Genomic DNA, 16,131 nt, shown 5'->3' on the forward strand with positions numbered 1-16,131 from the left:
AGTCTTTTGGCTTGTGGGAGGAAACCGGAGCACCCGGAGGAAACCCACGCAGACACAGGGAGAACTTGCAAACTCCACACAGGCAGTGCCCAGAATCGAACCCGGGTCGCTGGAGCTGTGAGGCTGCGGTGCTAACCACTGCGCCACTGTGCCGCCCTGGCACTGTGCACTGATGGCAGGACAAGTTGAGAAAGCTGTTGAAAAAAAGGCATATGGGATCCTGGGCTTTATAAATCGAGGCAGAGAGTACAAGGAAGTTATGCTAAACCCTTTATAATTCATAGGTTCAGCCTCAACTGGAATATTCTGCTCAATTCTGGGCTCCGCACTTTGGGAAGGATGTCAGGGCCTTGGAGAGGGTGCGGAGGGAGATTTACTGGAATGGTCCTGGGGATGAGAGACTTCAGTTAATGTGGAGAGACTGGAGAAGCTGAGATTGTTCTCCTTAGAGCAGAGAAGGTTCAGGGGGGATTGAATAGAAATGTTCAGAATCATGAAGGTGTTTTGATGGAGTAAATAAGGAGAAACTGTTTGCAGTGACAGGAGGCTCGGTAACCAGAGGGACACAGATTGAAGGTGATTGGTAAAATAACTCATGCTGGGTGCAATCCGCAGGTCTTGGGCCTTTACCTGACATTCAGATATGTCAATGCCTGTAGGTTAGTGATAGCTGAGGGAATATTCCTCACACAGTTGTGATACAGATTCAGTGTCTCCAGTGAGATGTACTGGCAAATCTCAGACGGAACCTCCGAGAGTCTGTTCTTCGACAAATCTGCAGAGTGAAGAGAAAAAACAAAATTCAACAATCAGAGCTCCATTTTCTTTTCAGGCAAATAAATGAAAAGCTGAAAGGTTGCTCTCAGGGCCCAGGGCTCCTCTGAAAGTTTAAGCGAGTGAGTGGAACCAAGAGCAGACAGTTCCCAAGGACAGGAATCATTGGAGCAGAATCTGCTCAGGGTGAAAGCAGCTGCTGATCAGAGGGAAGCGGATGGACATTGTGGGAGGGAGGGGAACACAGCCGGTTTGGGTCCAGTGTGTGGTGGTGGTGGGAACTCAGGGACCCCTTCCCCACACTGGCTGCCTGACAGCCGCCCGTGGGCTGGGCTCCTGACCTGGCACTAAGACGGAGGTGAGCTGTGTAATCATATACTCACACAGCACAAACAAGTCTGTCGCAGTGACATCGAGGCTCAGCGAGGGGCACAGGGAAGGAGTCCACATCATTTCCTCTTCACAGATCCACCCTCATACACAGGAGGCCCATCAGCCCATCACACCTGTACTGGCCCTTGAACCCGAGACCCCCCAAACACCATTTTCCGATCATGTGGAGTGTCCAACAGTATTACACTGAGAGCAATTCAGGAGCAGGAACTCTAGCTCATTCCCTCCTCCAGCCCGACAGCTGGAGGCTAACTAACAATTACACTTGTTTTTTAAAGAACTGTGTCTGTGATTACAAACTGCATCAGAAAGGATTCCGATTGCCGAAACCGAGAGATGACTGAATGATTACTAGAAGGTGGAATCTGAGGAGCGCACACCAGAATTAACCATAAACCACAACTCAGACTGTTTAAACAGATACTGTGTACAATGCAGCAATTGTTAACAGGTACAACTCGGGCCAGGCTCGACAAGCAGCTTAAAATATAACTAACAATTTACCCAAATTACAGATGGTAATGGAGAGAAAATAGAAGTTGAAATGTGCAACTCATGGAGACTCCATGTCTCAGGTCCCAGCAACACACCAACAAACAGACAGATAACTTACAGAGAGAGGCCTCCAGCATCCCCTCAGGACCAATTCCCACCCGAGGGACCCCCCTCGGGCCCAGGAGGAAAGATAGGGGGGAGTGGGGGGGGGAAGAGAGAGAGGGCGAATTGGGGGGGGTGGGGTGGGGGGAGGGAGGAAGACAGAGTTGGAGGGTTGGGGAAGAGACAGTGCCCATTGAAATGTACCCGAGAGGATGGAGAGGGAGCTTTACTCTGTATATAACCCCGTGCTGTACCTGTCCTGGGAGTGTTTGATGGGGACAGTGTAGAGGGAGCTTTACTCTGTATCTAACCCCGTGCTGTACCTGTCCTGGGAGTGTTTGATGGGGACAGTGTAGAGGGAGCTTTACTCTGTATCTAACCCCGTACTGTACCTGTCCTGGGAGTGTTTGATGGGGACAGTGTAGAGGGAGCTTGACTCTGTATCTAACCCCGTGCTGTACCTGTCCTGGGAGTGTTTGATGGGGACAGTGTAGAGGGAGCTTTACTCTGTATCTAACCCCGTTTTTTTTTTTCTGCAAGAAATTTTCAAAGAAAGATGGACGGAAAGTGCGGAGGGCAGCCAAGAATGAGATTGTCATTCTGAAGATGCGAGTGTGGTCGGAGGGAGCTTTACTCTGTATCTAATTGCCCTCGCACCAATGCCTGGCAGTCTTCTCGCCTGCCTTGCGACTCGGAGGAGTACACAGCCCCAAGCAGTACCTTCCACCCCAGGGATCAGGGGTTGGAGTAAGTGCTTTTTGGCAGACAGCCTGCATGGTCAAGGTTGGGGTCATGGGTTATGCAACACAAATGAGAAGTTGCTGCTGCTGTATAAATGTGTACATTCCACAGATGGAGCCTGCACTGCTGTCCCCAATCCCGCACATTCGGGCATTGATACTGCCACAGAAAGGCCTTTGTTTAATGTTGAATGAATGCACACACAATCATTCCATGAAAAAGGGAACCATTCCACAGCCTGACCCAACTAACTGTATCTGCACTGACTGACAGCTCGAAGCATCTGCCTTCCATCACACTACAGAAACCTTCTTCGAAATATTACCTAGAGAGAGGACAAAACTATCTTTCACCACCTCAGGATGTCGCAAAGCTGTTCACAGCCAATGAAATACTTCACTGAAGTATAGTCACTGTTGTAATGTCGGAAAAGTGGCAGCCAATTTGTACAGAGCAAGATCCCACAAACAGCAACATAACCATGGCCAGATCATCTGTTTTTAGTGATGTTGGTTGAGGGATAAAGTGCGGCGTTCCCTCAGTACCGACCCTCCGACAGCGCGACACTCCCTCAGTACTGACCGTCAGACAGCGCGACACTCCCTCAGTACCGACCCTCCGACAGCGCGACGCTCCCTCAGTACCGACCCTCCGACAGCGCGACGCTCCCTCAGTACCGACCCTCCGACAGCGCGACGCTCCCTCAGTACCGACCCTCCGACAGCGCGACACTCCCTCAGTACCGACCCTCCGACAGCGCGACACTCCCTCAGTACCGACCCTCCGACAGCGCGACACTCCCTCAGTACCGACCCTCCGACAGCGCGACGCTCCCTCAGTACCGACCCTCCGACAGCGCGGCGCTCCCTCAGTACCGACCCTCCGACAGCGCGGCGCTCCCCCAGTACCGACCCTCCGACAGCGCGGCACTCCCCCAGTACCGACCCTCCGACAGCGCGGCACTCCCTCAGTACCGACCCTCCGACAGCGCGGCACTCCCTCAGTACCGACCCTCCGACAGCGCGGCACTCCCTCAGTACCGACCCTCCGACAGCGCGGCACTCCCTCAGTACCGACCCTCCGACAGCGCGGCACTCCCTCAGTACCGACCCTCCGACAGCGCGGCACTCCCTCAGTACCGACCCTCCGACAGCGCGGCACTCCCTCAGTACCGACCCTCCGACAGCGCGGCACTCCCCCAGTACCGACCCTCCGACAGCGCGGCACTCCCCCAGTACCGACCCTCCGACAGCGCGGCACTCCCTCAGTACCGACCCTCCGACAGCGCGGCACTCCCTCAGTACCGACCCTCCGACAGCGCGACGCTCCCTCAGTACCGACCCTCCGACAGCGCGGCACTCCCTCAGTACCGACCCTCCGACAGCGCGGCACTCCCTCAGTACTGACCCTCCGACAGCGCGACGCTCCCTCAGTACCGACCCTCCGACAGCGCGACGCTCCCTCAGTACCGACCCTCCGACAGCGCGGCACTCCCTCAGTACTGACCCTCCGACAGCGCGACGCTCCCTCAGTACCGACCCTCCGACAGCGCGACGCTCCCTCAGTACCGACCCTCCGACAGCGCGGCACTCCCTCAGTACTGACCCTCCGACAGCGCGACGCTCCCTCAGTACCGACCCTCCGACAGCGCGACGCTCCCTCAGTACCGACCCTCCGACAGCGCGGCACTCCCTCAGTACTGACCCTCCGACAGCGCGACGCTCCCTCAGTACCGACCCTCCGACAGCGCGGCACTCCCCCAGTACCGACCCTCCGATAGCGCGACGCTCCCTCATTACCGACCCTCCGATAGCGCGACGCTCCCTCAGTACCGACCCTCCGACAGCGCGGCACTCCCCCAGTACCGACCCTCCGATAGCGCGACGCTCCCTCAGTACCGACCCTCCGACAGCGCGACACTCCCTCAGTACCGACCCTCCGACAGCGCGACGCTCCCTCATTACCGACCCTCCGACAGTGCAGCACTCCCTCAGTACCGACCCTCCGACAGCGCGGCACTCCCCCAGTACCGACCCTCCGATAGCGCGGCACTCCCTCAGTACCGACCCTCCGACAGCGCGGCACTCCCTCAGTACCGACCCTCCGACAGCGCGGCACTCCCTCAGTACCGACCCTCCGACAGCGCGACGCTCCCTCAGTACCGACCCTCCGACAGTGCAGCACTCCCTCAGTACTGACCGTCCGACAGTGCAGGCCTCCCTCCCTGCTGCCTCTCCGACAGTTATGGTGATGGGACGCGGGTCTGCGTCTGTAATTCCCTTGGGGACAAGGTGCTGTTTAAAGGGAAAGTGTCCCAGGTGTGATGGGAAAAATTCTTCCAGAGGTAAAATGAAAGTTTTTGTGTCAGCGACAGTTCCTAGCAACTGTCCAAACACAAAGTAACAACAAACTGCGTTACAACAGAGTGTTTCTGCTCTACTCTGTGGAGACCTGCAGGCACTGGTTCAGATTTCACTCTGTACACACCCAGTCCTGTCAGTCCCCTCCAGTGAGATCAATGACACCAGGAGTCCGCTGATTCTCCTGGGCAGAATCCCAGCAATTCCTACCCAGCCCACATTGCAAAAAGCTACGCCATTTAACAAAGGACATTGACCTAAAACATTAACTCTGCTTCTCTCACCAGTGAAGCTGTCTGACCTGCTGAGTATTTCCAACATTCCCTGCTTTCATTTGCCGAGGCCCAACAGTCCTTCACCCTGAAACTCATGAAGGATTTTTTTTTTGCTAGTATTCGTTACTGTATCAATCATTGGTCTCGAAATATGAAACACAAAAACTATTTTCAGCAAACCATGGCACATTTCCAAGTTGCTGCTCAAAGACAGACAGGCCGTAGCTCGCTGACTGACACTCTCACCTCTGAGTCAGAAGGTTGTGGGTTGGAGTCCCATTCCTGAGACTTGAGCACAAACTCCAGGCTGACCGTCCTAGTGCAGTACTGAGGGAATGCCACGCTGTTGGAGGGTCAGTACTGAGGGAGTGCTGCACTGTCGGAGGGGCAGTACTGAGGGAGTGCTGCACTGTCGGAGGGGCAGTACTGAGGGAGTGCTGCAGTGTCGGAGGGGCAGTACTGAAGGAGCGCTGCAGTGTCGGAGGGTCAGTACTGAGGGAGTGCTGCACTGTCAGAGGGGCAGTACTGAGGGAGCGCTGCAGTGTCGGAAGGGCAGTACTGAGGGAGCGCTGCAGTGTCGGAGGGGCAGTACTGATGGAGCGCTGCACTGTCGGAGGGGCAGTACTGAGGGAGTGCTGCACTGTCGGAAGGTCAGTACTGAGGGAGTGCTGCACTGTCGGAAGGTCAGTACTGAGGGAGCGTTGCACTGTCGGAAGGTCAGTACTGAGGGAGTGCTGCACTGTCGGAGGGGCAGTACTGAGGGAGTGCTGCACTGTCGGAGGGGCAGTACTGAGGGAGTGCTGCACTGTCGGAGGTACCATCTTTCTGATGAACAGGGAGGTTATGCTGAACCTTTATAAAGCTCTGGTTAGGCCCCAACTGGTGTATTGAGTCCTGTTCTGGTCACCACACTTCAGGAAGGATGTGAGGGTCTTTGAGAAGATGCAGAGGAGATTTACCAGAATGGTTCCAGGGATGGGGGATTTTAGTTACAAGGTTAGGTTGGAGAAGCTGAGATTTGTTCTCCTTCGAACAAAAGAGAATGAGGGGAGATTTGATAGAGGTGTACAAGATTATGACAGGCTTAGATAATTTAGACAAAGAAAAACTGTTGCCATTAACTGATGGCACAAAGACTAGGAGACACAGATTGAAAGTTTTGGGCAAGAGATGCAGGGGGAATAGGAGCAAGAACTTTTATTTTAATGTAATGACCTGGAACTCAATGCCCACTAGGGTGATAGAGGAGGAATCAGTGATTTCAAAAAGAAACTGGAAGAACACGAAGGAAATAAACTTGCAGGGCTGGGGGGAAATCGAGCGGGGGAGTGGGATTGAGCAGTTCCGTGGGGAGCCGGCATGGATTCGATGGGCTGAATGGCCTCCTTCTATGCTAAAAATGACTCCATGATGTTAAACTGATGCCCCATCTGCACTCTCAGGTGGATGTTCTCCCCCTTGTCTGTGGGATCTTGCTGTGCACAAATTAGCTACTGCACATCCTACATCACAACAGTCACTACACTTTAAAAGTATTTGATTGGCTGTAAAGTGTTTTGGAATGTCCGGAGGTGGTGAAAGGAGTTATATATAAATGCACGTACTCCTCTCTCTGTTGGCTGTCGCACAGTTAGCGGTGCGAAGATGTATCTTTGTTTAACGAGGTCTGGAGATTTAAGGCAGGGGCTCACATTCTGTCTGTGCTCACAATATCCACGTCCAGGCGATTGCAGGCCCCGACTCACCCCAAGGACATTGGGAGGCAATCTGAACCCCTTATAAACATCTCCAAGCTCAGAACGATGAGATTCCACAGGGACTTGGGAAAGGCACTTGATGAACTTGAAGGGGGCTGATTAGCAGTTTAATGGGGATAAAGCTGAGACATGAGACTGGCTCTTCAAACAGCCAGCACAGGTAGGACGGGCCGAATTGCCTTTCTGTGCGAGAAGGGTCCACGATTCTAACAGAGAATGAAATGACGAGATATCCTTAATCGGTAGAGATACGTGGCAGTGCCATGACAGTGAAGCATGACTGGCACAAGACTAGAATCAGGATATGACTGAAGGATCAAGGGCAAGACTGATGACAGTAAAATAATCTGGAGGGATTTATTCCGGGCTCTGATATTGCTCCCCAAGGTTTTCAAACTGAACCCCATCCCTGAATATCTGAACAATCTTCTCCAGCATTCGAACTGGGATAGACACAAGTGCAGGACCCGTACCCCAGTGAGAGTCAGCACCTTCAGGGGAGGAGGGGACCCGTACCCCAGTGAGAGTCAACACCTTCAGGGGAGGAGGGGACCCGTACCCCAGTGAGAGTCAGCACCTTCAGGGGAGGAGGGGACCCGTACCCCAGTGAGAGTCAGCACCTTCAGGGGAGGAGGGGACCTGTACCCCAGTGAGAGTCAACACCTTCAGGGGAGGGGACCCGTACCCCAGTGAAAGTCAGCACCTTCAGGAGAGGAGGGGACCTGTACCCCAGTGAGAGTCAACACCTTCAGGGGAGGAGGGGACCCGTACCCCAGTGAGAGTCAGCACCTTCAGGGGAGGAGGGGACCCGTACCCCAGTGAGAGTCAACACCTTCAGGGGAGGAGGGGACCCGTACCCCAGTGAGAGTCAGCACCTTCAGGGGAGGAGGGGACCCGTACCCCAGTGAGAGTCAGCACCTTCAGGAGAGGGGACCCGGACCCCAGTGTGAGTCAGCACCTTCAGGGGAGGGGGACCTGTACCCCAGTGAGAGTCAGCACCTTCAGGAGAGGAGGGGACCCGTACCCCAGTGAGAGTCAGCACCTTCAGGGGAGGGGGACCCGTACCCCAGTGAGAGTCAGCACCTTCAGGAGAGGAGGGGACCCGTACCCCAGTGAGAGTCAGCACCTTCAGGAGAGGGGGACCCGTACCCTCACCTCATGCTCTACTAACTGTGTAGCTGGTTGGATCTTGGCGAGGGAAGCTGCTCACCTGTCTCAGTCACTTTGACGGCTCCTGTTTTCACCGTAGGGCTTACTGGGAATAGATCCCATAACTCCATCCCGTTAGCCTATAGCAGGCTCCAGGAATCTGACATCCCTTGAGAAATACACTCACAGCTGTTGCTGCATCTGTCTGTGATAAATGCACGCAAACAGTGAGAATTCCGCAAAGTGGCAACTGTGGAAAACAGCCATTGATGACAACACCAGCTGCTGGGAGAGCTCAGACACAGACAGTGGACACAGCCCTGTGACCCCAGTGACCCATGGCTTAGAGAGAGAGGAAATCAGACAGTGTTCCTGCTCCTGATCACTGTCCAGAATGTGTGTCTTTGCTTGCGCGTGCCTGTGTAAATCAGCTGTGGACAGGTCAGGCTCAGCAAAGGCAGCTTCAATGTGATATCCTGCCAACCATCTGGGCTGAAAAACCGTGAGAAACTAATGTGCAGCCTGTCAGTGCGTGTGGGACCCGTACCCCAGTGAGAGTCAGTGTGTGGGGAACCGTATCCCAGTGAGAGTCAGTGTGTGTGGAACCCGTACCCCAGTGAGAGTCAGTGCGTGTGGAACCCGTACCCCAGTGAGAGTCAGTGCGTGTGGGACCCGTACCCCAGTGAGAATCAGTGCGTGTGGGACCCGTACCCTCATGAGAGTCAGTGCGTGTGGGACCCGTACCCTCATGAGAGTCAGTGCGTGGGACCCGTACCCCAGTGAGAGTCAGTGCGTGGGACCCGTACCCCAGTGAGAGTCAGTGCGTGTGGGACCCGTACCCCAGTGAGAGTCAGTGCGTGTGGGACCCGTACCCCAGTGAGAGTCAGTGCGTGTGGGACCCGTACCCCAGTGAGAGTCAGTGCGTGTGGGACCCGTACCCCAGTGAGAGTCAGTGCGTGTGGGACCCGTACCCCAGTGAGAGTCAGTGCGTGTGGGACCCGTACCCCAGTGAGAGTCAGTGCGTGTGGGACCCGTACCCCAGTGAGAGTCAGTGCGTGTGGGACCCGTACCCCAGTGAGAGTCAGTGCGTGTGGGACCCGTACCCCAGTGAGAGTCAGTGCGTGTGGGACCCGTACCCCAGTGAGAGTCAGTGCGTGTGGGACCCGTACCCCAGTGAGAGTCAGTGCGTGTGGGACCCGTACCCCAGTGAGAGTCAGTGCGTGTGGGACCCGTACCCCAGTGAGAGTCAGTGCGTGTGGGACCCGTACCCCAGTGAGAGTCAGTGCGTGTGGGACCCGTACCCCAGTGAGAGTCAGTGCGTGTGGGACCCGTACCCCAGTGAGAGTCAGTGCGTGTGGGACCCGTACCCCAGTGAGAGTCAGTGCGTGTGGGACCCGTACCCCAGTGAGAGTCAGTGCGTGTGGGACCCGTACCCCAGTGAGAGTCAGTGCGTGTGGGACCCGTACCCCAGTGAGAGTCAGTGCGTGTGGGACCCGTACCCCAGTGAGAGTCAGTGCGTGTGGGACCCGTACCCCAGTGAGAGTCAGTGCGTGTGGGACCCGTACCCCAGTGAGAGTCAGTGCGTGTGGGACCCGTACCCCAGTGAGAGTCAGTGCGTGTGGGACCCGTACCCCAGTGAGAGTCAGTGCGTGTGGGACCCGTACCCCAGTGAGAGTCAGTGCGTGTGGGACCCGTACCCCAGTGAGAGTCAGTGCGTGTGGGACCCGTACCCCAGTGAGAGTCAGTGCATGTGGGACCCGTACCCCAGTGAGAGTCAGTGCGTGTGGGACCCGTACCCCAGTGAGAGTCAGTGCGTGTGGGACCCGTACCCCAGTGAGAGTCAGTGCGTGTGGGACCCGTACCCCAGTGAGAGTCAGTGCGTGTGGCACCGTACCCCAGTGAGAGTCAGTGCCTGTGGAACCGTACCCCAGTGAGAGTCAGTGCCTGTGGAACCGTACCCCAGTGAGAGTCAGTGCGCGTGGAACCGTACCCCAGTGGGAGTCAGTGCGCGGGGAACCGTACCCCAGTGGGAGTCAGTGCGCGGGGAACCGTACCCCAGTGGGAGTCAGTGCGCGGGGAACCGTACCCCAGTGAGAGTCAGTGCGCGGGGAACCGTACCCCAGTGAGAGTCAGTGCGCGGGGAACCGTACCCCAGTGAGAGTCAGTGCGCGGGGAACCGTACCCCAGTGAGAGTCAGTGCGCGGGGAACCGTACCCCAGTGAGAGTCAGTGCGCGGGGAACCGTACCCCAGTGAGAGTCAGTGCGCGTGGCACCGTACCCCAGTGAGAGTCAGTGCCTGTGGAACCGTACCCCAGTGAGAGTCAGTGCCTGTGGAACCGTACCCCAGTGAGAGTCAGTGCCTGTGGAACCGTACCCCAGTGAGAGTCAGTGCGCGTGGAACCGTACCCCAGTGAGAGTCAGTGCGCGTGGAACCGTACCCCAGTGAGAGTCAGTGCGCGTGGAACCGTACCCCAGTGAGAGTCAGTGCGCGGGGAACCGTACCCCAGTGAGAGTCAGTGCGCGGGGAACCGTACCCCAGTGAGAGTCAGTGCGCGGGGAACCGTACCCCAGTGAGAGTCAGTGCGCGGGGAACCGTACCCCAGTGGGAGTCAGTGCGCGGGGAACCGTACCCCAGTGGGAGTCAGTGCGCGGGGAACCGTACCCCAGTGGGAGTCAGTGCGCGGGGAACCGTACCCCAGTGGGAGTCAGTGCGCGGGGAACCGTACCCCAGTGGGAGTCAGTGCGCGGGGAACCGTACCCCAGTGGGAGTCAGTGCGCGGGGAACCGTACCCCAGTGGGAGTCAGTGCGCGGGGAACCGTACCCCAGTGGGAGTCAGTGCGCGGGGAACCGTACCCCAGTGGGAGTCAGTGCGCGGGGAACCGTACCCCAGTGGGAGTCAGTGCGCGGGGAACCGTACCCCAGTGGGAGTCAGTGCGCGGGGAACCGTACCCCAGTGGGAGTCAGTGCGCGGGGAACCGTACCCCAGTGGGAGTCAGTGCGCGGGGAACCGTACCCCAGTGGGAGTCAGTGCGCGGGGAACCGTACCCCAGTGGGAGTCAGTGCGCGGGGAACCGTACCCCAGTGGGAGTCAGTGCGCGGGGAACCGTACCCCAGTGAGAGTCAGTGCGCGGGGAACCGTACCCCAGTGAGAGTCAGTGCGCGGGGAACCGTACCCCAGTGAGAGTCAGTGCGCGGGGAACCGTACCCCAGTGAGAGTCAGTGCGCGGGGAACCGTACCCCAGTGAGAGTCAGTGCGCGGGGAACCGTACCCCAGTGAGAGTCAGTGCGCGGGGAACCGTACCCCAGTGAGAGTCAGTGCGCGGGGAACCGTACCCCAGTGAGAGTCAGTGCGCGGGGAACCGTACCCCAGTGAGAGTCAGTGCGCGGGGAACCGTACCCCAGTGAGAGTCAGTGCGCGGGGAACCGTACCCCAGTGAGAGTCAGTGCGCGGGGAACCGTACCCCAGTGAGAGTCAGTGCGCGGGGAACCGTACCCCAGTGAGAGTTTTTGCGTGGGGAACCGTACCCCAGTGAGAGTCAGTGCGTGGGGAACCGTACCCCAGTGAGAGTCAGTGCGTGGGGAACCGTACCCCAGTGAGAGTCAGTGCGTGGGGAACCGTACCCCAGTGAGAGTCAGTGCGTGGGGAACCGTACCCCAGTGAGAGTCAGTGCGTGGGGAACCTGTACCCCAGTGAGTCAGTGTGTGTGGAACTGTACCCCAGCGAGAGTCAGTGTGTGTGGAACTGCACCCCAGCGAGAGGCAGTGTGTGTGGAACCTGTACCCCAGTGAGAGTCAGTGTGTGTGGAACCTGCACCCCAGTGAGAGTCAGTGTGTGTGGAACCTGTATCCCAGTGAGAGTCAGTGTGTGTGGAACCTGTACCCCAGTGAGTGTCAGTGTGTGTGGAACTGTACCCCAGTGAGAGTCAGTGTGTGTGGAACTGCACCCCAGTGAGAGTCAGTGTGCCAGTGATCCAGGGACAGAATTCATTGTTGTCAGTACTCTGGAGATTCCCTGGATACATACCGGGTATCACAATCACAGGGTTGTCGGAGTTATTTCCTTAACTGTCCTTAAAAGCTATTTAATTGCTTCCTCTATAGTCCCTGCAATTGTCCTGCTGACATTAGTTCAGTAATTGCAAAGTTGCCAGCATCATGGTTTGTGGGATTCACTCTGTCCAAATTCCTCTAACCAATGATATCAGGAGATCAGTTTGGGGATGAGTTGAATTATTACAAATTGTTATTTTGTCCGGGGAATTCCAACACTGACATTCATTTTTCTTCTGGGTTTCTGCTCCAGTTCAATCGGAATATCTTATTTCCAGCACTCCCCTGGCCAGCCTCCCACGTTCCAGCCTCCTTAACCTTCAGCTCAACTGAAATTCTGCTGCCTGTCTCCTAACTCGTACAAATTCCTGTTCACCCCGTCATCCCCCCCTGTGCTGGTGACCGACACTGGCTCCCAGTCCAGCAACTCCTCGAGTTTAAAATTCTCATCCTGGATTTCAAATCCCTCCCTGGCCTTCCTCTGCAACCCCCCCCCCCCCCCTCCAACCCCTCTCTGTATTCGCTTCCAACCCCACAACCCTCCGAGATCTCAGAGCTCCTCCAATTCTGCCCTCTTGCAAATGCCTAATTCACATCATTGCCGGCCGTGCCTTCAGCTGCCTGGGGTCCTGAGCTCTGGAATTTTCTCCCTAAACCTCTCCGCCTCTCTCTCCTCCTTTAAAACCGACCTCTTTGACCAAGCTTTTAGTTTACAGGCGTGGGTGGCGTGGGGAAAAGAGGGCAGGGGGAAGGTTGTGGAGGGGGTGGGGGAGGGGGAGGGGGTGGCAAGGAGCTGTGGCATCGATAAGGAGGTGGGGGGGGGGGTGGAAATCAGCTCCCATCCCCCAAAATTCTCTCCAGAACCAACTGCACCACCCCCCACCCCCCCACCACAACTTTAGAGTCCAGCTTGCTTAAATCCACAACTTTAGAGTCCAGCTTGCTTAAATCCCCCCCACCCCCATTATCGCTATCGTGGCTTTGATTTGTTTCACTCCCCTCCCCCATGTGTTAGTAGATATTCCACTGTAGGCAGCATCACAGACAAACCAGGCGCATTCTCATCTGACACACAGAGGGGAGCAGGAATCCTGGCTGACTTTCAGCTCATCAGCACTGCAACCCAGCGTAACACGATTTCCCAACTCCGCACTGACCGGAGATGGGAGCTGGGAATGTCGGAGCTAAGGATTGCACCACCCGAGTCACTGAGGTCGTGAGAAGCTCCATGTGCTGAGCTCTGTTGAAGATATAACTGATTTCCTGCTGCTCTGTTGCTGCTGGGGACCTGCCGACACCCAGGTCCGTGTTGAAAGAGAGAGCTCCTCGTCAGACAGTGACCACACTGGGTGAAATTACAAGCCAGTCCTCCTACAGACGCTGCTGCATCCTCCCAGTGTCACTCAGCATCCTACACTCCTCATTCAACCTCTGCCAAGCAAAGTTAATTAAAGGCCACATACAGCCCAACCCAGACTGCTCCCCAACCAGATATTCCGAAAGAAAGATTTCCTTTATAGAGCATCTTTCACATCCTCAGGGCATCCCAAAGCACTTTCCAGCCAAACACACTCCTTCTGAAGCATACTCACTGCTGTAATGTAGGAAACATGGCAGCCAAGATGCGCACAGCAAGATCCCAAAGCTGAATAAATGACCAAATAATCTGTTTCAGTGATGTTGGTTGAGGGATAAATATTGGCTCCAGGACACTGGGGAGAACTCCCCCCCCCACCCCCTGCTCCCCAGGACACTGGAAGAACACCCCCCCTGCTCCCCACTCTGCTCTTTATCTGAAAGACTGACCCTCCGACAGTGCGGCGCTCCCTCAGCACTGACCCTACGACAGTGCGGCGCTCCCTCAGCACTGACCCTACGACAGTGCGGCGCTCCCTCAGCACTGACCCTACGACAGTGCGGCGCTCCCTCAGCACTGACCCTACGACAGTGCGGCGCTCCCTCAGCACGGACCCTACGACAGTGCGGCGCTCCCTCAGCACGGACCCGACAGTGCGGCGCTCCCTCTGCACTGACCCTCCGACAGTGCGGCGCTCCCTCAGCACTGACCCTCCGACAGTGCGGCGCTCCCTCAGCACTGACCCTCCGACAGTGCGGCGCTCCCTCAGCACTGACCCTCCGACAGTGCGGCGCTCCCTCAGCACTGACCCTCCGACAGTGCGGCGCTCCCTCAGCACTGACCCTCCGACAGTGCGGCGCTCCCTCAGCACTGACCCTCCGACAGTGCGGCGCTCCCTCAGCACTGACCCTCCGACAGTGCGGCGCTCCCTCAGCACTGACCCTCCGACAGTGCGGCGCTCCCTCAGCACTGACCCTCCGACAGTGCGGCGCTCCCTCAGCACTGACCCTCCGACAGTGCGGCGCTCCCTCAGCACTGACCCTCCGACAGTGCGGCGCTCCCTCAGCACTGACCCTCCGACAGTGCGGCGCTCCCTCAGCACTGACCCTCCGACAGTGCGGCGCTCCCTCAGCACTGACCCTCCGACAGTGCGGCGCTCCCTCAGCACTGACCCTCCGACAGTGCGGCGCTCCCTCAGCACTGACCCTCCGACAGTGCGGCGCTCCCTCAGCACTGACCCTCCGACAGTGCGGCGCTCCCTCAGTACTGACCCTCCGACAGTGCGGCGCTCCCTCAGCACTGACCCTCCGACAGTGCGGCGCTCCCTCAGCACTGACCCTCCGACAGTGCGGCGCTCCCTCAGTACTGACCCTCCGACAGTGCGGCGCTCCCTCAGCACTGACCCTCCGACAGTGCGGCGCTCCCTCAGCACTGACCCTCCGACAGTGCGGCGCTCCCTCAGCACTGACCCTCCGACAGTGCGGCGCTCCCTCAGCACTGACCCTCCGACAGTGCGGCGCTCCCTCAGCACTGACCCTCCGACAGTGCGGCGCTCCCTCAGCACTGACCCTCCGACAGTGCGGCGCTCCCTCAGTACAGCACTGGGAGTGTCGATCTGGATAACTGAGCTCTTGTCTCTACAGCGAGACATCAAACCCATGATCTTCTAACTCAGGGGCAAGTGCCTGATTCACTGAGTCATGGCCGACAATTCCCTTCCTACACTGGGCTTGCTGAAAACAGTGGCGATTGTGTAATCCAGCCTGGTTGGGTAACCCAATGCCCAGAGGGCAGGGCAGCAGCAAGTTATCCAACAGTAGCAGACAAGACGTGGTAAATGAGGAAGTTCTGCCGGCAGGACTGGAGGCTTGGGTTTTAAAAGCCTGGCAATTGTTAGAATTACAGATTCTTACAGCACAGGTGGTCGTCATTCGGCCCATCGTGTCAGTGCTGGCTCTTTGAACGAGCTCTCCAATCAGTCCCACTCCCCACTGCTCTTTCCCTACAGCCCTGCTCTTTGCCCCTTCCACTATTTATCCAATTCCCCTTTTGAAAGTTACTATTGAATCTGCTTCCACCGCCCTTTCAGACAGCGCGTTCCAGATCACAACAACTCACTGTGTAAAAAAAACTCATCTGCCGAACAAGGAGGCTGCGTGAATGACGTGTGTGGGCCAAACCATTCATCCCCCTCCCCTTCCCCCGTCCACCCTCCCCACGATCTGCAGACTGGGCCACGATTGTGCTTATAAACCCACAACGAGCCTCTCGGCAACCATGTGACAAGCATTTGCCGGCAGCGATGTTGAGCCGTTCGCACAGGAAGATCCCAGGCTCCATTCCTGGTCTGAGCCATTAGCTTCAATCAGTTAAGACCGTGGTTAGGGGGTTGGGGAGAGAGAGAGAGAGAGAGAGAGAGAGAGAGAAAGGGGGTAAAACTAGGGTTCTTGCTCCTGCTTAGCGATGCCTGCTGGGATACCAGGGCCGTGTCAACCTCAACCGTGATGCCTCCATGGTCGAATATCCGGCTCTCATAAAAATCGACCTCTCCCTGGAAGCACTGTGGGCAGGATCCATACCCCAGCAAGAGTCAGGGGCTTCGTGAGAGACCGGATGGGAGAACTGTTAGAATATATTTTGGGGGTGAGGTAGCCAGGGGCAAAACAGAGGGACACTA

At 57.0% G+C, this 16,131-nt stretch overlaps 1 protein-coding gene across 2 annotated transcripts in view; it reads right to left on the minus strand.

The window, feature by feature from the left end:
- The window catches only part of LOC137362791 (DISP complex protein LRCH3-like), a 49,627-nt gene extending 41,435 nt beyond the window's left edge, over positions 1-8,192 (minus strand). Inside the window, exons 1-2 of one of the 2 annotated variants that reach the window (XM_068027034.1) lie at positions 8,108-8,192; positions 631-775 (exon numbers count right to left, since the gene is read on the minus strand). In XM_068027034.1, the coding sequence (XP_067883135.1) occupies positions 631-775; positions 8,108-8,177 (215 nt within the window). In that variant the 5' untranslated portion in view covers positions 8,178-8,192. Of the gene's footprint in view, positions 1-630; positions 776-5,149; positions 5,221-8,107 lie in introns of those variants that run through there. The other variant, XM_068027036.1, reaches the window with a different exon arrangement.
- Between the last annotated feature and the right edge of the window lie 7,939 nt (positions 8,193-16,131).

Source organism: Heterodontus francisci, unplaced genomic scaffold, assembly GCF_036365525.1.
Source record: "Heterodontus francisci isolate sHetFra1 unplaced genomic scaffold, sHetFra1.hap1 HAP1_SCAFFOLD_1646, whole genome shotgun sequence".
Classification (NCBI taxonomy): domain Eukaryota; kingdom Metazoa; phylum Chordata; class Chondrichthyes; order Heterodontiformes; family Heterodontidae; genus Heterodontus; species Heterodontus francisci.